Genomic DNA, 24,904 nt, shown 5'->3' with positions numbered 1-24,904 from the left:
TGGCCTTGTCCTCCGGTGGCCACCTCTCATCTGCCCCTGAAACACTGGGGCTCTGTTCCTTCCTTCCAATGGAAAAGAATCAGCTTTCATGTCCAGGGACCATGGCCAAAATTAGAATTTGGCCTCTCAATTCTGTATGTCCAAGGACTGATCCCAGACAAAAGTAGCCAGGACAGACAGGTCAGGCTGGTCCTGTCCTCTGGTGATTTTCTTAGACACTGAGCTGAATGTTTTTATTTGAAAACACCTTGGAGAGGGCCCAGAGATCTCCCAAGGAGGTATTTTGAAACCTCGGGCACATGAGCACTACATATGGACAAAGGAGCTCTGTGCTCTGTGCAGTTGTGGTGGTTTTGCATCACGGAAGTGATGTCCTAGAAGAAGTTGCTAGCAGTTTTCTTCCATGTCTGACAAAAACCCAATCAGTAATTAGCTTTGAGAATTGACAATCTGTTAAACCACGAAGGAAACTGTACAAGGCTCTGTGAAGACACATGTTAAAGATGGGCAAGCCTAGGCAGGTCTCTTTCCCTTCTGGCTGGCACAGAGGTAACAAGGCTGACCCGGCCCCGTCTCAGCCAGGCTGGGCCGGGCGGCTCCTGCCGTGGGGCCGGGCCCCTTCCCAGGGACCCCGCCAGGCCCCATCGGCTGCCGGGCAGGGCAGGGGAGGCCGCGGGGCCGAGGCCGGGCCGGGCCATGGCTGCAGTTGGGAACATCTGGGCCCTGCTGAGCCCTGCCCCGCCGCCAGCCCGGGCCCGGCCAGGATCCGCCAGGCCCCAGGAGCAGCCCCAGGCCGGGCCGGGCCGGCTCAGCCAAGATTCTGCCACCCTTGGGCTTCAGCCGCAAGCCCCGGGCAGGGGCAGGAGAAGCCATCGGCCCCCGGCCGTGCTGCTGCTGTGCTCTGGCCTGGCTGCTGAGATCCTGGCCCTGCCCCAGTGCGGCCCATCCTGACACAGCCCCAGCGCAGCCGCTGCAGAAACCTCCATCGTAAAACAGCTCCGGCCGCAAGCACCGAGCCCGGCCGGGGTCACGGAACCATCTGCAGGCCCCGGGTGAGATATGAACTCTTTCAGTGCTTCCATCCTCCCTCCAGTGAGAGAAAAGGACAAAGTGCAGGCACACAGAGGAGCAACATGAAGATACCGAGGTCAGTGAAGGGAAAGTTGAGTCCCAGATGTGAGAGATTAGGAAATGCCTTGATCTTGGGGCTGAAATCCTCTTGTAAAGCTATGGAGAAGGATGGAATTGATACATCAGACTCTCTTTTTCCCTATAATCCCTTGAAAAGTATGGGGAGATGACTTTTCACCAAAGGCCTCCATGGTAAAGTAAGCAAATGTTGAAGTAGGTGTGATCCAATGAGAAGTTTGAACATCAAAAGAGAGCAGAGTGATGAGACCCTGTGCCCTCACAGAGAGAAGACCTCTGTTCCCAGAGATGAAGATGATTTAAGAAACAGATTTCAGAAGAGAACCTCTGCTCTTCAACAGCTGATCTTTAAACTAATACTACATAAGTTGACATTGCCCATAAACAAAGCTGTGGGAAAAGCTGTGAAAAAATGGGAGTGACTTCACTATTGCAGATTTTCTAGGTGGCTGCTGTTCATGGCAATTAAGAGCCATGAGAGAACTGTTTTCTTATGGAGAAGTCTCCATAGCATGAAAGACAGACTCCTCTCCCTAAGGGAACTGAAGAAAGATGTGGTAAACTGACTGCAAATTTAGGTTTGGCCCCTTTACATTCTCAGTAAGTAAGAAAAAGTTGTTTGTAGTGGTAAGTTTTGTTCAGGTTCTTACTACTGTTTCTTTTAGTTACTATTAATAAACTTTTCTTTATAACCTTCTAAAGTTTTAAGCCTACTTTGCCTTTCTCCTAATCCTACCACACAGGAGGAAATGAGTAAGTATATTCTAATGACTGCACTGGTAATTAGCCAACAGTGAACCCACAACACTGATGCATTGGCTGAGAAATCACATATTGGTGCACCAAAACCACTACAGAAACCTTCCTGATCATCTGGACTAGAGCAGAGGGAAATCAAGGCAGAGCCATGGTTTGTCAGGACTTGCTTGATCCCAATGAGTCCTGTGGTGCATTTGGAGCTGAGCCCTTGAACCTCAGGGCCTGGGAGGAGATGGCAAAAACCTTTCCAGGAGTCAAAGTAAGAAGAACACTCCAAAGTGTCTCAGAGCAATAATAGGTCTCACTGAGGTCCATCCCCAACACAGGCTCCTCATGGACTCCTTGGAGGAGAGAATTGGTGGCCAGGATGGCACAAAAATCTCTTGGACACCCAGTGTGGGAAGGAAAATCCAAACTACCTTAAAAACCTGGAGTATCTCCAAGCATTAATGAACTCCACTGAGTGTCAGTACAAAGCTCTCCAGGGACTCATTAAAGCAGAAAATTGGGGCCATGATTGCACAAACGTTTCATAGAATTTGTATGAAAAGGGAAACGAAAAGTACCTTAAAATAACTGAAGTACCTTGAAGCATTAATGACCCCACTGAGTGTTGTTACTGACAAAGCCTCTCCAGGGACTAATTACAGCAGATAATTGGAGGCCAGGATTGCAGAAACCTCTCAGAGACTCCAAGGCAAAAGCCAAAGCCAAAGTCCTTTGAAAAACCTGCAGCCCCTGCAGGGAGCATGAAGGAGCCCCCAGGGCCATTGCTGAGCAAGGCTCCCCAGGGACTCCTTGCAGCAGATCCTTGAGGCCACTGGGATGTGGGCTAGGGGGGGATGCTGAGGGCAGCACAAGGGGCTGACAGTGCCCAGCCTGGCTGGGGCTGTGCCAGGAGGCCCCAGGGCCTCAGCACAAGGTGTCTCCTTCCAGCCCTTGGTGGCACAGACCCTGCTGTGCCCCAGGGCACCAAGACTTGGCTTCTCTTTGTCCCCACCTGTCATCACTGCTTGCAGTTCTCTGCTCTGCCTGGGGTCTGGGGACACTTGCTCAGTCGTGTCCCTCTCTGGGACCCATTAAAAGTCCAAGAAACTTTGGAGTTGGATTCTGCCTTGGAGTTCTGCAGAGGTTTCTTCAGCTCCCTCTCAGGGACTGATGTTCAGGGCCTGAGCACAAAGCCCCAGAGGCTCATTAAAGTCCTGGTGCTGTGTCTGTGCTGCTGAGCTGGGCTGGGCTCCTGGCACAGAGGCAGCTCTTGGTCACCAAGAAGAGCTTCAAAAGCACATTTCTCTTGAGGAGCAGTTCTTCTGCCAGCCCAGCAGGGCTGGGGCACTGCCTGCAGCCAGCCCGGGCACAGCACAGAGGCACAGAGAGCTTCAATCAGTCAGGGCTGGGAAGGGGCTGAGAAGTGCCTGGGGCACAATCACTGCCAGCCCTTGGCACAGGAACCTCTGGCTGCAGGACAGTGCAGCTGCAGCTCCTGGAGCCATCTCCTCAAGCTGGAACATCCCAATGCCTGCAGAGCCTGTGAGTACAACTCTGGGTATTTCTGGTGCCGGGGAGGTGAAATGCTCATGAAACTCTCACATGCTGAGGGGTTCTGATCAGTCATAGAATATTTCCAGGGCAAGGATTTTGTAAAAAATGAGGAAATTCCTTAAGATTATGAATTCAGCTTCCTACTACCGGAGAATGGCAGGGAAGAGGGGATACATATTAAAGGTAATTCTGAATTATTAATTATGAATTTTGACAAGAGCTTCAGACATCCGAACTCTTGCTTTCAGTGATCAGTAGGTTCACAGGAGATCCCTAATGTGCTTTCAGCCACTCTGCCCATGGACTGCAGCAGCATCAACTTTGCTGGAGCCATCAGGCTCAGTCGGAGCTGTCCTTTCTCCAAGCTGCAAACAGAACCTGCCCCCAGCCAGTGCCCTGCAATCAGGCAGGGCTCTGTCAGGCCAAGGAGAGGGCACAGAGACTTGGGGTCTGTGGGTGCTGGCAGGGAGAGATCAGGCACAGGGAAACACCTGCAGGAGGAAAATCTGCAGGAAGCAGAGAGAAGATCAGGCAATGAGAGAAAACAAACCCCAGCAATGCTGTGGCAGGGAGAGTTTAGAGATGCCCACAGGAGCCCCTGCAGTGCAGCCCCTCCCTCTGAACAAGCCCCCTCCCTCCTGTGCCCCAGCCAAGCCTCTGCCCTCAGGGCCGGGGCTCCAAGGCGTGCAGCCCCTCCTGTGCAGGCAGAGCTGCAGCAGAGCCGTGGGGCAGCTCTGCAGCCCCGGGCCCAGTTCCCTCTGCAGAGCACAGGGCTGGGAGCAGCTGCCCGGCCCTGGGGGCTCTGGCAGGGGCACAGCTGGCTCAGGGTGACGCTGTCCCCAGGGCCCGGCTCTGGGCAAGGCTGTCAGTGCAGCCAGGGAAGGAGCTGCATCTCCCACAGTCCAATGCCATCAGAAGGACACTTGGAAGTCTCCCTGAGATTTCAGTCCAAGCTGGGAGCTTCAATCCAGGGTGCAAACTTGTCCTAGTGCCTCTCTGGTTTATAAGATTGATGGGGAGAGGCAGAGGTGTTGTGAGACTGAAAATGTGCTGGGTTGGGGAAATGAGCAACGTGAGTCCTTGGCTACAAATGTGGAGATGGGCTGTGGTGGATCCATCTGCTCTCAGCAGTACCTGGGGAATTTTAAAGGGAAACATGGTGGGGGTGATCATGCAACTTAGAAAGTTTAAACCCAGAGAAATTCTGAACAGGTCAGAATGACAGATTATCTTCCCTCACTCTCTGCTCATCACTTTGCCTCTCAGAACGTGCTCTGTTTTCCCTGAGGGCAGTGGAAATCCTGAGGGTTTCTGATATCCAAGAATACCAGCAGAGGTATGGGGGAGCTTATAAAGAAAACACCAGAACTCTTGAACACAGAAGTGTGTCCATGTGAGTTCCAGGGGAGGGTGTATGGGAAAAGGCTTTGATTTTGGTTACCAGTATCTCTTCCAACTCTTCACTGTCCTTTTCTCCATGAACAGGTGCCCATGTGCAGTCCCAGCAAATGTCCAACAGCAGCTCCATCAGGCACTTCCTCCTGCTGGCATTGGCAGACACGCGGCAGCTGCAGCTCCTGCACTTCTGCCTCTTGCTGGGCATCTCCCTGGCTGCCCTCCTGGGCAACGGCCTCATCATCAGCGCCGTAGCCTGCGGCCACCACCTGCACACGCCCATGTTCTTCTTCCTGCTCAACCTGGCCCTCAGCGACCTGGGCTCCATCTGCACCACTGTCCCCAAAGCCATGCACAATTCCCTCTGGGACACCAGCATCATCTCCTACACTGGATGTGCTGGACAGGTCTTTTTCTTTCTCTTCTTCCTGTCAGCAGAGTATTTCCTCCTGACCGTGATGTGCTACGACCGCTACGTGTCCATCTGCAAACCCCTGCACTACGGGACCCTCCTGGGCAGCAGAGCTTGTGCCCACATGGCAGCAGCTGCCTGGGCCAGTGCCTTTCTCTATTCACTGCTGCACACGGCCAATACATTTTCCCTGCCCCTGTGCCATGGCAATGCCCTGGGCCAGTTCTTCTGTGAAATCCCACACATCCTCAAGCTCTCTTGTTCCAAATCCCAACTCAGGGAATTGGGGCTTCTTGCTGTTAGTGGCTGTTTGGTATTTGGCTGTTTTGTGTTCATTGTTTTCTCCTATGTGCGGGTCTTCAGGGCTGTGCTGAGGATCCCCTCTGAGCAGGGACGGCACAAAGCCTTTTCCACCTGCCTCCCTCACCTGGCTGTGGTCTCTCTCTTTGTCAGTACTGGCATATTTACCTACCTGAAGCCCCCCTCCATCTCCAGTCCATCCCTGGATCTGGCCCTGTCAGTTCTGTACTCAGTGGTGCCTCCAGCCCTGAACCCCCTCATCTACAGCCTGAGGAACCAGGAGCTCAAGGCTGAAGTGAGGAGACTGATGACTGGATGGTTTCAGGAACATTAAACTTCTGGAGAATTTCTGCAAATAATTTGTAATAAAAGTAATCTTTGATCCTTCTTGTTGATTTAATCTTGGAGGTTCTTTTCCTTTGTTTTAGTATTATTGTCCACAAAGAAATGTCAATCTTTGTGCCATTTCTCATTTTGTTTCTCTCCACCTTCCCTGTGGCCACAGACTGTCTCAATGAGGTGTTGTGCTATCAATGACTTTAGAGGAACTAAAGGATGTCCCAGCAGAGTTTTCTGCAGAGATGCCCTTGTGTTGCCTTCTGTGGAGCTGCAGCAGCAATGTCTGTGTGCAGAGCTGGGGCAGATCAGGGCTGGCCCAGCAGCTGTGCCCAGCAGCAGCAGCAGCAGCACTTGGTGTTGCCAGTGCTGCTGCCATGGCCCTGCCCCACTGCCCTGGTGGCCCTGGTGTTGCTGCAGGGCCTGAGTGCTCTCGGGGCCAGGCACAGCCCTGGGGGTGGCAGTGCCGGGGCTGCAGCAGGGACAGGCCATGGGCACTGCTGGGGCAGCGCTGACGCCTCAGGCCAGGCCCTGGGGGCTCCAGGCTCCTTGCCCAGGCTCTCTCAAGAACACGGCCAGGCCAATGCTCAGCACAGAAACCCCCGTGAGCAGCCCCAGGCTGGCTGTGGGCAGGCTGGGGGCAAACAGCATGGCTGGGGCTCTGCAAGGGCCCTGGGGCAGACGGGAAGGAGCAGCAGAGCAGGGGCTGATCCATGCCCAGTGCGCTGCACAGCCCAGGGCAGCGTCCCAGAGCGTCCTCATGCAGCTGCCAACAACATCCCCCCTCTGCAGCCCTGGCCTCTCCCCCAGCTCACACAGGTGCCCCATCCTTGCAGGCACAGACACAGCAGCACTGCCTCAGCAGCCCCTGTTTGCATTGCACACAGCAGGGCCAGCACCCCCATGCTGTTGCTGTGGGGACATGAACCTGAGGGAGTGCAAATGCCATCAGCCCCTGGGGCCAGCAAGGCCTGCGGGACACCAGGGAAACCACTCAGCTTTGTCCTGGCCTCTGCAGTCAGTCAGAAAGTTTGTTCCCATCAGCTGGGAGTTTCCTGTGCCACTGCAGACGCTGTTGCTCAGAGCCAGGGCTGCCTGGCAGCCACCCCCAAACTGCCCTCAGCATTTCCTTGGCTGAACCTTTGCTTTCTTTACTCTTCCCTGGTACAAATTTCTTCCCATTGCCCACCTTCGTTCCCTGCCCTGCAAACAGCCCATCCCTGTTTGCCCTTTCCTCTCTGGCCCCACTCCCCATTGCAGTTCCTGACTTGGCACCATGGGAACGTCCCTTGGGCAGCAGGATCATCCTACAAGTGCTGCAGGAATTGTCTGCAGGCTCCTGCAGTGCCTGGTGCTGCTCCCTTGCCAGAGGCACCCCAGGCCAGGGGGGCACATCTGGGCTGCTGTGTCTGGCTGTGGGGCTCCCTGTTCTGGGCAGTGAGGAGGAGCTGCAGAGGCTCTGCAGGACTGACAGGATGGGCTTTGGGGCTGCCAGGAGAAGCTGAGGGACCTGGGCTGCTGGAGCTGCTGAAGAGGAGGCCCAGGGCTCATCCTGCAACTGCTCCAAGGGTGGTTTCAGAGAATCCCAGAATCAGCAAGGTTTGAAAAGATCTTGGAGATCATCAAGTCCAACCTGTGCCCTGACACTGCCTTGTCTCCCCTGAGCCTCCTCTTCTCCAGGATAAACAAACCCAGCTCCCCCAGCCACTCCTCACAGGACTTGTGCTCCAGACCCCTCCCCAGCCTTGTTGCCCTTCTCTGGACACGCTCCAGCCCCTCTATGTCCTTCCTAAATTGGGGGGCCCAGAACTGGACACAGCACTCGAGGTGCTGCCCAACCAGTGCCCAGCACAGGGGAAGAATCCCTGCCCTGCTCCTGCTGGCCACACCATTCCTGATCCAGGCCAGGAGCCATTGGCCTTCTTGCCCACCTGGGCACACTGCTGCCTCATGTCCAGCCTGCTGTCCATCAGTCCCTGCAGGTCCCTTTCTGCCTGGCTGCTCTGCAGCCCCTCTGTCCCCAGCCTGTAGTGCTGCAGGGGTTGTTGTGGCCAAAGTGCAGGAGCCGGCACTTGGACTTGTTAAACCTCACTTTGTTGGATTTGGGCCCTGGATCCAGCCTGTCCAGGGCCCTGTGAAGAGCCCACCTACCCTCCAGCAGATCCACACTCACACCCAGCTTGGTGTCATCTACAAATTTGCTGATGCTGAACTCAATCTCCTCATGCAGACCACCAATGCAGATGTTGAAATCCACGCTGGCTGGCTCTGATCCCTGGGCCATCCTGTGGGTGCCCTGTGATGGCACTCAAGGTGATCTGTTCCATAACCTTGCCAGGCACCCAGGTCAGGCTGACAGGCCTGGAGTTCCCCAGCTCCTCCTTCCAGCCCTTCCTGGGGATGGGCTCACACTGGCACCTCCAGTGCTCTGGGACCTCCCTGCTGAGCCAGGACTGATGGGAAATGATGGAGAGCAGCCTGGGGAGCTCATCCACAGCTCCCTCATCCCCCTAGAATGGATCCCATCTGATCCCATACACCTGTGAGCACCTGAGTGGCTCAGCAGGTCCCCAGCTGCTTCCTCCTGGATTCCAGGGGGCTGTTCTGCTCCCTGTGCCCATCTACCAGCTCAGGAGAACACTTGTCCTGAGGGCAACCTGTCCTAATATTGAAAATTGAGAAAAACAAGGTGTTAAGTAGCTCAGCCTTTTCTTTACCTTTAGTTACTATATTCCCCACTGCATCCAATAAATAGTAGAGGTTCTTCTTCTCCCTACTTTTGCTACAATTCTTTTTTATAAAAACTTTTTTTTACAGAAGCCTCCAGGTTAAGTTCTAATTGAGCTTTCACATCTCAACTTTTCTTTCTGAATAACCCATCAAAATCCTTAAATGCTTCCTGAATTGCCAGTCCTTTTATCCCCTGATTTCCCACAAAAGCTCCATGGACAGCCAGGCCAGTCATTTTCCTCAGCAGCTCATCTTTTGCCACACTGGGGCAGGCAGCTCCTTCCCCCTTAAGATTACTTTCTTGAAATGTGTTCCTCCTTCCTGGACCCCATTTGTTTTTAAGGGCTGTTTCCCTTAAAAAAATCAGTACCTGATTTGGTACTCCCCAAATCTGCATCCTGAACAGGCCAAAGTCTGCCCTTCCTAATTCCTGTCTGAAAGTTTTTTTGCTGCCTCTCTTTCTTACCCAGAATATTGAAAACTTGAAAACCCCAATGTTCCAGTGGGCCTGGCTGAGCTGGCAGGACACTGAGGCTGCTGAACTTCCAGTTCCCCTTCTCACACAATGGGCCTTGTGTGGTTTCCATAGGCCTGGGGATGAGGAGAACAAGCTCCAGGTGTGAGCTCACCTGGTGTAGACACTTGATCATCTGGTAACATGAGGTCACAGAGTGGGGGATGTGAGATCATTGATCAGCTATGGCATCATAGACTGTTCCTGTGACATCAGAGGCCAGCTGTGTGATATTAGAGAATGGGCTGTGACATCACAGAGCAGGCTGTGACATCCCAGCAGGGCTGTGTCAGGTCACTGGGTTGGTCACTCTGCCCCAGCTCCCCCTCACAGTTTCTCCCAACAAGTCCAATGCTGTCCATGCCCAGCAGGGTCCCTGTCCCCCGGGATCCCCCCGGCCCACTGGAGCCACAGCCTCCACCAAAGGATGTTCCACAGGATCCACCCCAGAGCCTGACATGGGGACAAGGGGCCCGGGCTGTGTGACCAGGACATCAAGGACGGGGATTATCCAGGTCACTGTGGCCTGGGTTGGGTTGCCCAGGGCAGGAAAGATGTCTGGCAGCTGGAGCAGGGTCTGGGAAGGGCCTCCAAGGTGGGGCTGGAGCCCTTGGGCTGTGAGCAGAGGCTGAGGGAGCTGGGCTTGTCCAGCCCAGAGCAGGGAAGGCTGAGGGGCTCCTCATCCCAGCCTGGCAGTGCCAGTGAGGAGAGGATGGAGAACACAGAGCCAGGCTTTTCACTGGGGGCCTGGTGGGAGACAAAAGCCAATGGGTGGAAGGGGAAAGAGGGGAGATTAGCCAGGACAGGAGGAGATGAAATGAGTCAGGCTGCTTTCAGCATTTCCTCAGCACCAAGAGCAGCCTGACCTCCCTTCTCCATCCACCACTGACAGCTTTGCAAATCAGGAATTGTTGGAGCTGTATCGCCTACTCCAGGATGAGCATCCTGATACAAGAACTTAATTGTGTTTCTATCACAGAACCATGTTTATCTGAAATTAATTTTAGTATGGAAATCACTTGTGGATGGTGGACTCATCAGATGCTGCTGGGACATTGCACATAGCTCAGGGAAGAGTGAGATTGTTATTAAATTGTGTCCTGTTCAAGTATGGTCTGTTGGCCATGAAGAGAAACTTTCTGTGCCTCTGAGTCCCACCAGTTCCTGACCCCCAAAGGACACAAACCTGATGAGTGTTGGCTCCCACTCCAGTGGTGGCACTTGCACCTCCCTCCATAGCCAGAGCAGAGCTCCCTTGTCCCAGAGAGTCCCTGGCAATGCAGGGATGAAGGAAACAGGACAGGCTGGGGGGATCATGGGCAGGGCACAGCCAGGGAGAAGAATGACTTTTGCATTTGATGGAGCTGTGCCTTCCCTTGGCTTTGTTGGCTGACAAGAAATGAACATCCCTCTGTGTCTCGGGCAGCTTCTTCTCCAAGGAAAGCAGGTGGGAGTTGGAGCCAAGGAGCTGAAAGCTGCAGGTGCAGCCTGGGCTGGAGGGAGCTCAGATTTGCACAAGGCTGCTCTGAGTGCCAGGGCTTGGATGGGGGAAATGGTGGGGTAGGGACAGAGTCTGATTGATTGTCAGCCATGAAGGGTCTTTATTTTCATATCTATTCAAACTGCATGAGGAGGTACCTGGATTCAGTGTCAATTGGAGATTGCACATGTCAATGAATTAACAGGAAAACAAAACTAAACAGGACCTAAAAAAATGTTTTCTCGCGGTCTTTTTAAATATCATGTATTCAGTTTGAATACACTACTGAGATCTACTTAACCTCAAAGGATTTGAAAATTAAAATCAAATGATTCCCAGAGGCTTGGCTTGTTCAGCTGTTCTGAATGTTCATGAGCCCTGGGACACTGAATTCCTGCACTGAAGAGCTGAAGGCTGAACAAGCCTCTGGAGCAGGGAAATTCAGCAGCAGCCTCCAAGTTGCTGAGGATGTCAGCAGCCCCCAGTGAGGCCATCCCTGCCCAGAGACCGTGGGGGAATGGGCAGACAAGGAGAGCGTCCCTGGGGCTGGGGCAGCACAACTCAGAGGCACCAGCGGCTCCAGCTGGGCAATGGAGTGTGGGATGTGGCTGGGAAAGCCCTGCCTGGGCTGAGCCAAGCAGCACACACAAGCCCTGACCCCCACCCCCCCAAACAACTCCCTCAAGGAGACATTTAAAAGGAATTACAGTTCTTTGTGTACTCTGAGTTGGACTCCCTGGAGAAATACCAACAAAAGATTCTCAGGAGCTGAAAAGAACAAAACAGTCACTACCCGGAGCTTTGGAAAATCAGAGAAACTTTGGCAAATGGTTTATTATGACATTGTAGTAATTTTAGTTTGTTAATTTAAGATTTTTCTAATATTGAGATTTCTTAATTAATGTATTGATGAGTGTGGTGAGTTTTAGTGTTGGTTAATTATTTATGTATTTCTTTTGTTGTGAGATAGGATTATGGGAAAGGTAAAGTAGTCCTAACATTTTAAACGGGTATAGAGAAATTTTTATTAAAAGTAAATTGAAAAAGAAAAAAGTAGTAAGAATTAAAATAAACCCTTTAGAACACTTTTTTTTCTTTACAACTTTTTCTTTTTACTGACGATGTAAAGAAAATAAACTTAAAATTTCTAGTTGGTTTACTATTTCTAGAATAGTCTTTTCTTAGTTTACTTTAGTAGAGAAGTTTTTCTTGTTAAGGTTATGGAGATTTTTTTACAAGAAGAAAATTTTTTTTTTGTGGTTCTTAATTCTGTCATGGATAACAGTTGTCTGGGGAACTTTGTTCTTGTGAAGTTGTTTTTATTGCTACAAGTTTTTTTACAGCTTGTAGATGGGCCATGTCAACTTATGGGGTATTGTTTTAAAGATGAGTTCTTTAAGGGTAAAAGCTTTTATTTTTTACTTTTAAAATTATTTTTATCTCTGGGAATAGAGATCTTCTCTTGTGGATACTGGATTACTTGGATTTTTTCCCTCCTGTTTAAACTTTAGATGAAATTATGGTTATTTTAACATTTGTTTATTTTAGTATAGAGGGGTTTTTTTATATTAATTGTAATTTTTTTAAAAAGTTTTTTGTATTATAAAGAAAAAGAGTTTTTTCATTATAGTTTACAAGAGGATTTTAGTTTTAAGATTAAGGTATTTTTTCTTTTTTTACTTGGGATTTATTTTCTCCTTTACTGACTTTAATGTTTTTATATATTTTTTTATATGCTGGTATTTTGGTTTTTTCTTTTACTTGATGGAGCAATGAAGTATTGAAAGGATTAACACCTGACCTGCCAGTAACTTGTGGTGGAAGTTGTGGTTGGGTTGTGTTAGAATTGGTTTAATGGTTGGTTTTGGGGGGGTTTTTTGTGTTTAATTTTAGTTGCAAGGTTATTTTGTACAGGTGGTAGGTTGTAGGGGTTTTTGGTTTTAGTTGTGTTGGGGTGGGAGGGGACTTGATGGTAAGATTTTAACAGCTGTGGCTGGCTTTGTTCTGGTTGGGGTTTTGTAGCCTCTTTTGTTTTCCTGTTTGGGAGCTGTTGGGGTTTGGTTTGGTCAGAATGGGGACAATGGGGGTGGGGGGGGCGCAGCCTGGGGAGGGGGGAAGGGGCTCAGCCCATAGCAGGGTTGCTTGGTTTGGTTTGGTTGAATGGGGGCCAGGGCCAGGGCTGCTGCTTCTTTGTCGACTGGAAAAGAAAGGAGATTCCTGGGTTTTTTTGTCTTTTACATTTGTGTTTAACAGAGGCGTGTTCAGTATCTCAGTGGTTTAACAGATTGTCAGTAACACAAGAAGTTTTGTATTACTTTTAAAAATTCTTCTAATGTCAAATTACAACAGATATTCAATCAACAAAAAACATTTCTCAAAGCATTGACTTGGCCCATTCAACTTCACAAACTCTAAGCCTGTTCAATTTAATGTTAATAAGAATTTACAGGAGCACAGAAACAGAAGAAGATGCAGAAAGAGAGAAGGACAAAAAAGATGTAGAGAAGCACACACAGAGCTTCCAGCTCCTGCATTCCAGCAGTGTTCAGATGGAAATTCCAAGAGGAGGTAGGGTCAAGATCTCTGCTTGCCTTGTGGTCAGCCTTCAATACCCCTTGGTCTCCCTGGGCCCTTCCCCCAGGTGGGGCTTGGGCTCATTTGGTCCCTCAGGAGCTGGGCTGGGGCTGCAGAGGTGGCTGTGGAGCATTGCCTGTGCTGTGCCAGGGACTGGCAGCCACTGCTGGGCTGGGATAGAGGCAGGGGGGGGATTGGGGTTCCAGGGCAGGGCAAGGCTGGGGTTCCAGGGCAGGGCAAGGCTGGACCTGCCCCTTCCTCCCCCACACATGAAATGTTTCCAGCCAACAATCTCCTCCAATTTGTCACAACAGGGAATGTTGGAGGTGGAACCCAAATTCTGGCCATGGGCACCTGGCTGAGAAGGACAGTTCTTTTCCATAGGAAGGAAAGCACAGAGCCCCAGTGTTTGGAGAGCCTCAGTAGGCCAAGGCCAGCCAGACTTGTCAGGAATGGAAGATTTTGTCTGGGACCAGACTTTAGATATAGGGAATTGTGGAGGTGGAACACCAATCTCAGCCATGGGCACCTGGAGAAGCAGGACAGTTCTTTATCATAGGAAGGAAATCACAGAGCCTTCCCCAGTGTTTTTTGAGACAGATGCAAAGCGACTCTTGTAAAACCACTGCAAGACAGACTTGTCCTGGGAATATTCCTATTGGAATAATCGCTGGATATAAGGTGTTGTTGTTCTATTCCTGGAGTCCCATACTGTTGTTATCAGATTTCTAAAGTCCATACCTCCTTGGTGTGTTCTTACAGCTGCAGATCTTCACAGCACAGACTCCTTCCTCTACATCTTGTTCTCTCACAGTTCAGGGCTCCTCCAAGGCTCTCCCTGACTGGCTAATCTGCCCCCTTTTATCCCAGTTATCTTCATTGGTCACAGCTAGAGCCCAATTAAGGACATCGCAGCTGCAGCCCATCAAGGACAACCGGGACCTCCCGGGGCAAAGCCTTGATACAGATATTCAAATACAATACATTTCCTCTACTATAATAAGGAAATTTGGAGGTGGAATCCCAGTTCTGGCCACAGGTGCCTGGAGGAGGAGAAGAGTTCTTTTCCATAGGAAGAAAAGCACAGAGCTCCAGTGGTTCAGAAGCAGATGAGAAGAGACCCTCAACATGCCAGGGTCATCTGGACCAGTCAGGCAGCCCCTGGGAGGCCAAACCAGCCAGATCTGTTCTGTGTTCCCTTGGTTTTGTGGGGCCCTACAGTGCCACAATGGTGCCTTGGATCCACGGGGCCCTGCCGTGCCATAATGGTGGCTTGATCCCATGGGGTCCAGCAGTGTCACAATGGCCCCTAGTTTCCATGGGGTCCAGCAGTGTCACAATGGCCCCTAGGTTCCAGAAGGCACCGCAGTGTCACAATGGTCCCAATGATTCCATGGGCCCTGCAGTGTCACAATGGACCTTTGGACCCTGGGGGTTTGCAGTGTCACAATGGTCTCCTTTGGCTCCACAGTGTCACAATGGACCAGTGATGACAGGAGGCCCCTCTGTGTCACCCTGGAGCTTTGGTTCCATGCAGCCCTGCAGTGTCTCAAAGGCCTCTCGGTTTCAGGAGGCCCCACAGTATCACAATGATCCTCTTGGTTCTGTGGGGACCCCCAGGGTCACAATGGTCTCACCGGTTCCATGAGGCCTCACAGCGTCACAATGGTCTCTGTGATTCCATGAGTCCCCTTAGTGTCACATTGGTCTCCTTGGTTCCATGAGGCTGTGACGTGTCTTAATTGTGTCTCCATGATCCCATGAGGCCTTGCAAAGTCACAATGGACCTTTGGCTCCATGGGGTCTCGCAGTTTCACAATGGACCCTTGGTCCCATGACACCTCAAATTGCCTGTCCTTGCAGCTTTAGTCTGAAAGCAACCCTTGGATATTTGGGGAGTATTAGGGGTGGAATTACATTTCAGCCATGGGTTCCTGGAAGGAAGGTTGGATCCCAGTGTTTCAAAGGCTGATTAGAGGCAGCCCCAAGGAGGCCAAGGCAAGCCAGACCTGTTGTCAGGGAAGAATCCTTGGATAGACAGAGTTTGGGAGGCCAAACCCCACTTTTGTCTATGGGCATCTGGACATTTTCCATAGGAAGGAAAGTACAGAGTCCCAGTGTTTCAAAGGATGATGAGAGCTGTCCCTCAGGAAGCCAAGGGAACCTGGACAGTCCTAGCAGCTTTTGTCTGGGAGCCATCCTTGGATATAAGGAATTTTGGAGGTAGATCCTCAGTTTTGGCCATGGATGCCTGGACATAAAAGATGTTTTTTTGCATGGGAAGAAAAGGACAGGCCCCCTTTTTTTTGAAGGCAGATGAGAGTTGCCCCCCAAAAAACCAAGACCAGCCGGAGCTGTCTGTCCTGACAGGTGACATATGGGAATAATCCTTGGATATAATCAAATTTAGAGGAGGGATCCCAATTTCAGCCATGAACCCCTGGAGGGGAAGGACAGTTCTTTCCCACCGGAAAGAAAGCACACAACTCCAGGGTTTCAGGGGCTGATGAGAAGTGACCCTCAACATGCCAAGGTCAGCTGGACCAGTCAGGCAGCCCCCAGGAAGCCCAGCCAGCCAGACCTGTTCCATGTTCTTGGATCCTTGGGGTCCTGCAGCATCACAATGGCCCCTTGGTTCAATGAGGCTCTGTAGGATCACAACAGATCTTTGTTTCCATGAGGCCCAGGGATATAACAATGGTCTCCTTGGCTCCACAGTGGCACAATGGCCCCTTGCTTCCATGAGGCCTTGCAGGGTCAAAATAGTTTCCTTGTTTCCATGGGATTGCCAAATGCCACAATGGCCCATTGGTTCCATGAGGTCTCAGAGTCTCAAAATGGCCCCTGGGTTCTATTGGGTTCTCCAGGATCACAATGGCCCCTTGGTTCCACCAGGCCTGGATGTGTCACAATGGCACCTTGCTTCCATGGAGACCCACAGTGTCACAATGGCCCCTTGCTTCTATGAGACCTTGCAATGTCACAGTGGTTGCCTTGGTTATATTAGGCCCTGTGGTGTCACAATGGCCCCTTGGTTCCATGGGGACTCAGAGTGTCAGAATGGTCTCATTGGTTCCATGAAGCCCTGAAGTATGGAATGGCCCCTTGGTTCCATTGGGATCCTCACTGTCACAGGAATTCTCAGTTCCATAGAGCCCTGCAATGTCACAGTGCTCTCCTTGGTTCCATGGTGCCACTCAGGGTCACAAGGGCCCCTCAGCTCTACAAGGCCCCACAGTTTCACAACAGCCCCTTGCTCCCATGAGGCCGTGCCATGTCACAATGGTCTCATTGGTTCCACGAGGCCCTGCAGCTCCACAATGGCCCTTGAAGTGTCACAATGGTCTCAGCAGGTTTGCCCGCTTATTCACAATGGCCTCCCTGGTTCCATGATGCCCTGTAGTATAACAATGGTATCCTTGGTTCCACAGTCAGGATGGCCCCATGGTCTCATGGAGCCCCACAGCCCCTTATAGAGCCCCATGGCCCCTTATGGAGCCCCACGGCCCCTTATGGAGCCCCACAGGGCCACTGTGATCCCCGCGATTCCATAAGGCCCTGCAGTGTCACAATGGCCCCTTGGTTCCAGTGGGTCTGGAAGTGTCATTATGGTCTCCCAGGTTCCATGAGGCCCCACAATGTCACAATGGACTTTTGCTTCCATGAGCTTTTGTAATGCCAACAACAGTCTCCTTGGTTCCACAGTGATACAATGGACCCTTGGTTCCATGAGGTTCAGTAGCATAACATGGATGCCCTGATTCCATGAGATTGTGCAGTGTCACAATGATCTCCTTGGTTCTGCAGCCCTGCTGTGGCTGCTGTGTAACAAGGGACCTGTGATACCATGAGGTTCCATAGTATGGAATATTAATCCCAATATTTCCGGGTGGGACGTGCCTGGCCTCATCTGACCCTTGCTGTTGGACCAAAGGCGGCAGCTGCGGTGTTTCACCTCAGAGATACCTTTGGCCGGCTGGGTGCTGCAGCTGGGCACTCGGAACAAATCCAGGCATAGTAGGAACTCAGTTTACCTCTGGTGGAAAAGGTTCAGGTGTTGGTGAAGAGAAAGGAGAGGATTCTATCGTAGAGTTTTAATCCAGAGTTTATTCCAGGATGACAGACCTCTGAATCTTGTAACAGCTCCCAATAGAATCCCGACCGCATGGTCTCGTGTCCTTTTAAGCCCCGGCGACAGGGGGAGGGGAAGGGACAGGTGAGGGCCAACCAGGTGGGAGGAGGGGAAGGCTCAAGGGATAGAGACACTTGGACAGGCCAATGAGCTCGGACCTGAGGGGCATCTTTTGAACTTCTGCCAACAACACCATGACCCTGCTGGAATGTTAAGATTGATGGAGAGCTCTTAGCAGGAGGGCAAAGGGGAAAGGAGAGGTTGGAACACTTGGGGGGTTGGGATAGGTGGAAATGGCATCACACTGCAAGAATAAAAATTTTGGACAATTGGAATTAGGACAATATGAGACAATAGAAACAAAGAGTCACGGACATCCAGGTACCTTTTTCTGGGCAGCAGAAGCCTGAAAAAAGACACACATTAACAGAGGATTAACCCTTAAAAACAATAGCCTATTGCATATTCATACATCTCATACATGATGCATAAATTCCATTCAAATATAGGATTCTGTCTGGTGATCAACTTTTTCCTCTTAATCCTAATGGCATTGTCCTGGCTGAGCGAGGCGGGAAGAAGTTTCTTCTGATAAGAGAGCAATAAATTCTTTTTCTCTGAAAGATTTAGGTGTCCTGTGGCTGCTATCTTGGTGCGAGTCCTTTCTTTAGAAAAAAAGTATCCTACAAAGCATAATTTCAATTTTAACATTTTGTCATAACCTAAAACTATATTTAGCACACTACTTAAGAGAATTAATACAGCACACCTTTCTAACACAACACATAAAATATTCATTTTAATATTTGCAAAAAGCCAATCATAAAATATGCATTTTTCACACAGGGGAACGCTGGGGCTGTCACCAATGGGGTGTCACATACAGGGGACACGGACACTGGGGCTGTCACCGCTGGGGTGTCACACACAGGGCAACGCTGGGGCTGTCACCAATGGGGTGTCACACGCAGGGCAACGCTGGGGCTGTCACCGCTGGGGTGTCACACACAGGGCAACGCTGGGGCTGTCACTGCTGGGGTGTCACACACAGGGGAACGCTGGGGCTGTCACCAATGGGGTGTCACACACAGGGCAATGCTGGGGCTGTCACCAATGGGGTGTCACACACAGGGCAACGCTGGGGCTGCCCCGCTCCTGCCCTGTCCCCAACAGCTCTGCCAGCGCCTCGAGGGGACACAAAGGCTGAGCCAAAGGGTGAGAATTGCAGAAGGGGCTGAGCTGGCAGGGCCCATTGGGATCAGCCAGTCCAGCCCCCGGCCCTGCACAGTACCCCCAACAATTGCAGCCTGGGCAGCCCTGGGAGTGGTGTCCAAAGGCCTCTGGAGCTCCGGCAGCCTCAGGGCTGTGCCCATTCCCTGGGGAGCCTGGGCAGTGCCCGAGCCCCCTCTGGGGGAAGAAGCTTTGGCTGATCCCCAGCCCAGCCCTGCCCTGGCCCAGCTCCAGCCGTTCCCTCGGGTCCTGTCCCTGCTCACCTGGGCAGAGATCAGAGCTTGCCCAGAGCAGCTGTGGCTTCCCCTGGATCCCTGGCAGGGTCCAAGGCCAGGTTGGACAGGGCTTGGAGCAGCCTGGGATAGTGGAAGGTGTCCCTGCCCAGGGCAGAGGGTGGAATGAAATGAACTTGAAGGTCTCTTTCAAACCAAGCCATTCTGTGATTCTGTGATTTTGGGAGAGATGCTGAAGCTCTGGCTCAGCTTTATCTCAGACCCAGCAGCAGCCATGGGTGGGATCATCACCTCCTCCCTCTCTCTGAGGTGGGAACTCACCCAGTGGCAGTGTGAAAAATGCCAATCACGTGTTAAAATTTTAGAAGTTTAATAGCAATAAAACAGTAATAAAAATTAGAACAATAAGAATTTGGACAATCAAAGTTAGGACAATAAAAGACAATAAAAGCAAAGAATTAGGGACGTCCAGGTGCTTTGCTCTGCCACAAAAGCACACTTTCCTAACAAAGGAAGGAACCCTTAAAAGAAATAGCCTGTTGCATATTCATATATCTCATACATGATTCAAACATTCCTTTCACACAAAGGGTGTCTTCTGCTTAATTTCTGCTGCCCCCCCTCATCTTGTACATCAATTTCTTGGCTCCTAGAAGTCTGGAAGAAGTCTGGATTGTCCCAATAAGGGGGCAATAATTCTTCTTTTGGTGTCTCGTTGCTGTTACCTTTATGTGAAGAATTTCTTGGTTATCTTATCCATTCCTTGTGCTAGTTACAAAAAGTATCTTACATCACATAATTTTTATTTTAATACTATGCTATAGCCTAAAACTATATTTACCACACTGCTTAAAAAGATTAATACAGCACTACAAAAAAAAATGATACAACAACACTTTCCAACAAAACACATATAGTATTCATTTTAATACTTGTGAAGAGCCAATCACATAATACGCATTTTTCACAATCAATAACAGATACAAATCACATTCTGGCAACTCTCTAGGGTAAAAGCTTATTAAAGACATACCTGTAGGGATAACTTTATTCCCTACAGATCCTTAGAAGTACTGCATAGGCTGTGATTAAGTCAAAGAAAGTATGGCAATATACCATCTTTTCCCACCACCCTATGTGCAACTTATTTATTAAGTATTCATACAGTACGTCAGTTGGACACCAAAAGAGAAAACCTGCATCAGCAGCAGCTGAAAACAAACCTAGAATCTAAGTTGACACATTTCAAAATTTAATTTCTGGGCTTTAAAAGTTATTTAGCTCAATCCAGAAAACAGTTTACTCTCCTACTGGAAAAATAAATATTCTCATTACAACACGTTTTCCAGTGATGCAGCTACTGTTAGACAACAAGAGGAAACATATAGGCAGGCAGATTCCTTGCTCCTCTCTTTGTCATCTCAGTAAATTTCCCACCATTAAGATAAATCATGAGAAGCTGCTAGAACACAAAATTCTCTTCCAATTACATACATGAAAAGATCTTCTATTTATTCTTCCCAAGTTAATTTGTAAGGCTTTCATAAAATATTAGAATTATGGTCTTCTCTATTCCAAATGGAAAATATTTCGTTAGACTAATTCAAGACAAGACTTCACTTTCAACTCGTAACACGTGAGAATGTCACATGAAAGCTGATAAGCAGATTCTGGCCAGAGCACTGGCGTACCTGCTTCAGGCTGGAGTCCCCTGACTGAGTTCTTTTGGCACGTGTTTGGAGTGTCTTACATTTAAACCATGCAAGAGCAAGTCAAAGGCAGGCATCATAGAAATAGCTACTATATAAAAAAAAGGTAACATATTTTATTGTACAAACTGTGCTTTTCTAAGCTGAAAATCTTTGTGCTGTGCTTGAGACTGCACTGTATGGCTGACATGAGGCTTTGGTCACAGATTATGCATGAACAATCCAGAACCTCCTGAATTCTTCATGAATTTGTATCTTGTGTATTTTGTCCCTGCCCACACAAGCTAGAAAATTAAGGAAAACATGCACAATGATAAAGAAAACACAGTGCAATTCAAGAAAATCATGGTTAAATTACCCATATGTTATATCCAGAGACAACTCAAACAATTGCTGCTGAAGAACTTATACCATTAACTTTATTACAAATTTTCAAAGGCAGGTGGATTTGCTGTTCCTGCTCAAACAATTTAACAGGATTCTTGCTATTGGCAATTAAATTATTATTTAATTCTACCTTAATATGATTTTAAAGATTCATTATAGCTCTAAAACTGTAGAATACTGTGTGCTTTATGGGTAAATAGGCCAGGGAACAGTTAACAATTCTAGGGATTTATGTCTATCATATTGATTGGTCAGGCTAACATGTGAGCTCCTGTAAAATCCTTTTACAAAACATTATAGTTTATCATACTGTCCTAGGCTGACTATATTTGGGGGATGCTTTTATCCCCAGTAATCTGTTCTGTTTTGCTGAATAATAAGTTTTGCACCTTTAAGACTTGTTCCAAGTGCGAAGTGGGGAGAGAAGAAGCACAGAGTTTTGTTTTCAGACACTGCACTCACTCCTCCACTTTCCTGCTCCTGGACCGTGTTGTCTGCAGATGGACAGACCCTAGGACAGAGCTCTCCTTTGTTTTAGTTAGTTTTAGCTAGCCAAGGCAAAAAAGTTCCCTGGGCTGTGAGTTTTTTTACTTTTCTTTGGACCTGTTTAGACCTGCTCTGAACACCAGAAGAGCACCGGCAGCTGCGCCTGTGGCCCACCAGGCCAGGCCTGGGCTGCGGCATTTCCAGCACCAGAGGGACTGATCAGAGCCTGAGTGAGCTGAGCTGCAGCCTGGGGAGGGGCTTTCTGAGTTTGTCATCTCTTTTCCAGCAGCAAGAGGTTTTATTGATTAATCTTGTTTAGGTTTTCTTGTTTAATAAATTGAGGTTTATTAAACAAGGTTTTTCCAAAAAACAGGTTTTTCCACTTTTCTCCAAGGAGGTATTTTTCCCCGACTGGCTGGGGGAGAGGCTGATTGAATCTGCTTCCTAGGAAGGAAGGAGGAGGAGCCCCTTAGGGGATTCTCTCCCAAATTTACCCTGAACCAGCCCACATACTTAACTTGAAAGGATTGTCTGTCTTTACCAGGTGTTAACTTCAAAGAATCCCAGAATCAATGAGGTTGTAAGAGATCACTGAGATCATTGTGTCAAGCTTTGGACCAAACACCACCTTGTCAAACAGACCAGAGCACTGAGTGCCACATCCAGCTGGTCTTTGGACATATTCAGAGACCCTGGGCAGTGCCTTCCAATGCTTAAGAAACCTTTCTGTGAAGAAATTCCTCTGATGTCCAACTTAACCTCCCTGGTGCAGCTTAAGACTGTGTCTTCTTGTCCTGTCACTGCTTGTCTGTGAGGAGAGCCCAATCCCCATCTTACTACAACCTCCTGTCAGGGTGGTGTAGACAGTGACAATGTTCCTCCTGGGCCTCCTTTGCTCAAGACTGAGCCCTCCTGAGCTCCCTCAGTTCTCTCAGCCATTTCTCATCAGACTTATTCTCCAGACCCTTAATCAACTTCCTTTCTCTTCTCTGGATTTGGTCCAGATCCTCAATGTCCTTCCTTGGATGATGCCAAGATGGGTCAGAGGGCAGATCTGCTGGAGGACAGGAAGGCTGCACAGGGCCCTGGACAGGCTGGATCCATGGGCTGAGACCACTGGCATGAGGTTAAACAGGACCAAGTGCTGGGTTGTACACTTTGGCCACACTAACCCTCTGCAGCTCCCAGCTGTGGAAAGAGTGGCTGTGAAGCCGATTGACAACACCTGAACCTGAGGCCAGGAGTGACCAGGTGGGGAAAAAGGCCAATCGGCAGCCTGGCCTGCATCAGCAATAGTGCAGCCATCAGGATCAGGGCAGTGACTGTCCTGTGCTGGGCACTGATGAAGAACATCTCAAGTGCTGTGTCACTTTCTGGGGCCTTCAATAATAATTAAAATTTCTCAAGCAATTGCTTTATTCATTATTTATTTGCCTCCCTTCCCTGCTTGGCTGTGACCAGAACTACACCAAAAGGAAAGTGCCTGCAGCCGAGGGAAAGCTGCCCTTGGGTATCTGTTTCTGTTTGTTGCTGCCGGTGGAAGATGAGGAAGGAAATGTTCAAGTGTGAGAGAGGTCTGGGCGAGTGAGAAATAGTGGAAGAATAGAGAAGAATCCTAGTGGGAAGAGATGATGGAGTGGCTTTTGCTGGACTCTTTTTGTACTGCCATGGACAGACCCACGTTCTTGTGACACAGAGACTGCATCTAGGGGGAGGCAATGGCCACAGAACCAAGAGGGTTCAGTGTTGGTACCTCTCGGCCCCAGGGGGTGACAAATATGGGGGGGACAGGTGTCCCAAAGGAGAGATTGTGGGGACAGGTGTCCCAAAGGAGAGACTGTGCCTTTTTTGGATCGGGACAAAGCATCCCTAAAAAGACAACCCTAGAAGCAGCTCTGGTCCGTGTTCAGTGGTGAGAGCACTGGACATGAAAGGAAGAGGTCACGACAGCAGATGGACTCCGGGCGGTGCCACGAGTGACACAGAAACACACGAGGCTTCAGCTGTGTTTCCAGGGGAAGCCCATGGTACAAGAAGGACTCCTCTCCTCTTGATGAACTGAGGATTGATTGTCTGAAGGGTGGTGCTGGACCAAGAGTTGGTGATTTGAGGAATAGATGTATTGTGTTGGAAATTTGGTGGGGGGAGGAGGAAATGTATTTGTAAAGTTTTCATTTTCCCTGTGTGTGTTCCTTTTTATCTGTAGTTGTAGTGTAGTTAATAAAGTTTTGTTTTCTTTCTTTCCTAAGTAGGAGCCTGCTTTGCTTATTCCTGGTCACATCTCACAGCAGAAACCAGGGGGAAGGTATCCTCATGGGAGCACTGGCATTGTGCCAGTGTCAAACCATAACAGAACCAAAGCTCCATTGTGACATCTTGGGGCCTTGTGTCATTATTGGCCCATTGTGACACTGTGCAGCCAAAGGAGACCATTGTGACACTGCAAACCCCCAGGGTCCAAGGTCCATTGTGACATTGCAGGGCTCATGGAACAGAGGAGTCCCGTGACATTGTGGGGCCTGTGGAACCACGGAGACCATTGTGACACTGTGGGGCCTTATGAAACCTTGGGGCCACTGTGACACTGTGGAACCCAATCAAAAGAAGGGTCTATTGTGACACTGCTGGACCCCATGTAATCAAGTCACCATTATGACACTGCGGGGCCCCATGCATCCAAGGAGCCATTGTGACACTATGGGGCGCCATAAAACCAAAAGAACATGGAACAGGTCTGGCTGGCTTGGCCTCCCAGGGACCACCTGACTGGTCCAGCTGACCTTGGCATGTTGAAGGTCTCTTCTCATCTGCTGCTGAAGCACTGGGGTTCCATGCTTTCCTTCCCAAGGGAAAAGAACTCTTCTCCTCCGCCAGGCACCCATGGCAAGAATTGGGATTTCACCTCCAAATTTCCTTATGTCCAGTGATTGTTCCCATAGGAGTATTGCCAGGACAAGTCTGGCTGGAATGGTTTCACAAGGGTCACCTCCCATCTGTCCCCAAAACACTGGGGAATGCTGCTTTCTTTCCTTCCTATGGAAAAGAACTGTCCTGCTTCTCCAGGCATCCATGGCCAAGACTGGCTTCCACCTTCCCTAAATCCAACGACTGCTCCAAGACAAAATCTGCCATTACTGACAAATCTGCCAGACCTTGGCCTAGTGAGGCTCTCACTTGCCTTCCAAACACTGAGGCTCTGTGCTTTCCTTCCTATAGGAAAGAACTGTTCTCCTCCAGGCACCCATAAGCAGAATTTGGATTGCATCTCCAACATTCCCTGTTGTGAGAGACTGGTGGAGATTGTTGGCTCAAAACATTTCATGTGTGGGGGAGGAAGGGGCAGGTCCAGCCTTGCCCTGCCCTGGAACCCCAGCCCTGCCCTGCCCTGGAACCCCAATCCCCCCCCTGCCTCTATCCCAGCCCAGCAGTGGCTGCCAGTCCCTGGCACAGCACAGGCAATGCTCCACAGCCACCTCTGCAGCCCCAGCCCAGCTCCTGAGGGACCAAATGAGCCCAAGCCCCACCTGGGGGAAGGG

The 24,904-nt window shown here is 49.9% G+C and overlaps 1 protein-coding gene across 1 annotated transcript; it reads left to right on the top strand.

The window, feature by feature from the left end:
• Window positions 1–4,958: 4,958 nt before the first annotated feature.
• LOC139603486 (olfactory receptor 14J1-like) lies at window positions 4,959–5,891 on the top strand. The gene has a single exon (XM_071454456.1). It carries the CDS (start codon window positions 4,959–4,961, stop codon window positions 5,889–5,891), a length of 933 nt encoding a protein of 310 aa, XP_071310557.1.
• The last annotated feature ends 19,013 nt before the right edge of the window (window positions 5,892–24,904 follow it).

Source organism: Agelaius tricolor, unplaced genomic scaffold, assembly GCF_023055355.1.
Source record: "Agelaius tricolor isolate 1412-34295 unplaced genomic scaffold, bAgeTri1.0.p SCAF_39, whole genome shotgun sequence".
Taxonomy (NCBI): domain Eukaryota; kingdom Metazoa; phylum Chordata; class Aves; order Passeriformes; family Icteridae; genus Agelaius; species Agelaius tricolor.
The sequence above is the reverse complement of the archived record's forward strand: the minus strand, read 5'-3'. Positions and strand labels throughout refer to the sequence as shown.

Coding starts and splice junctions, on each gene's coding strand:
- LOC139603486 (XM_071454456.1), top strand. CDS start 4,959: ATGTCCAACAGCAGCTCCATCAGGCACTTCCTCCTGCTGGCATTGGCA.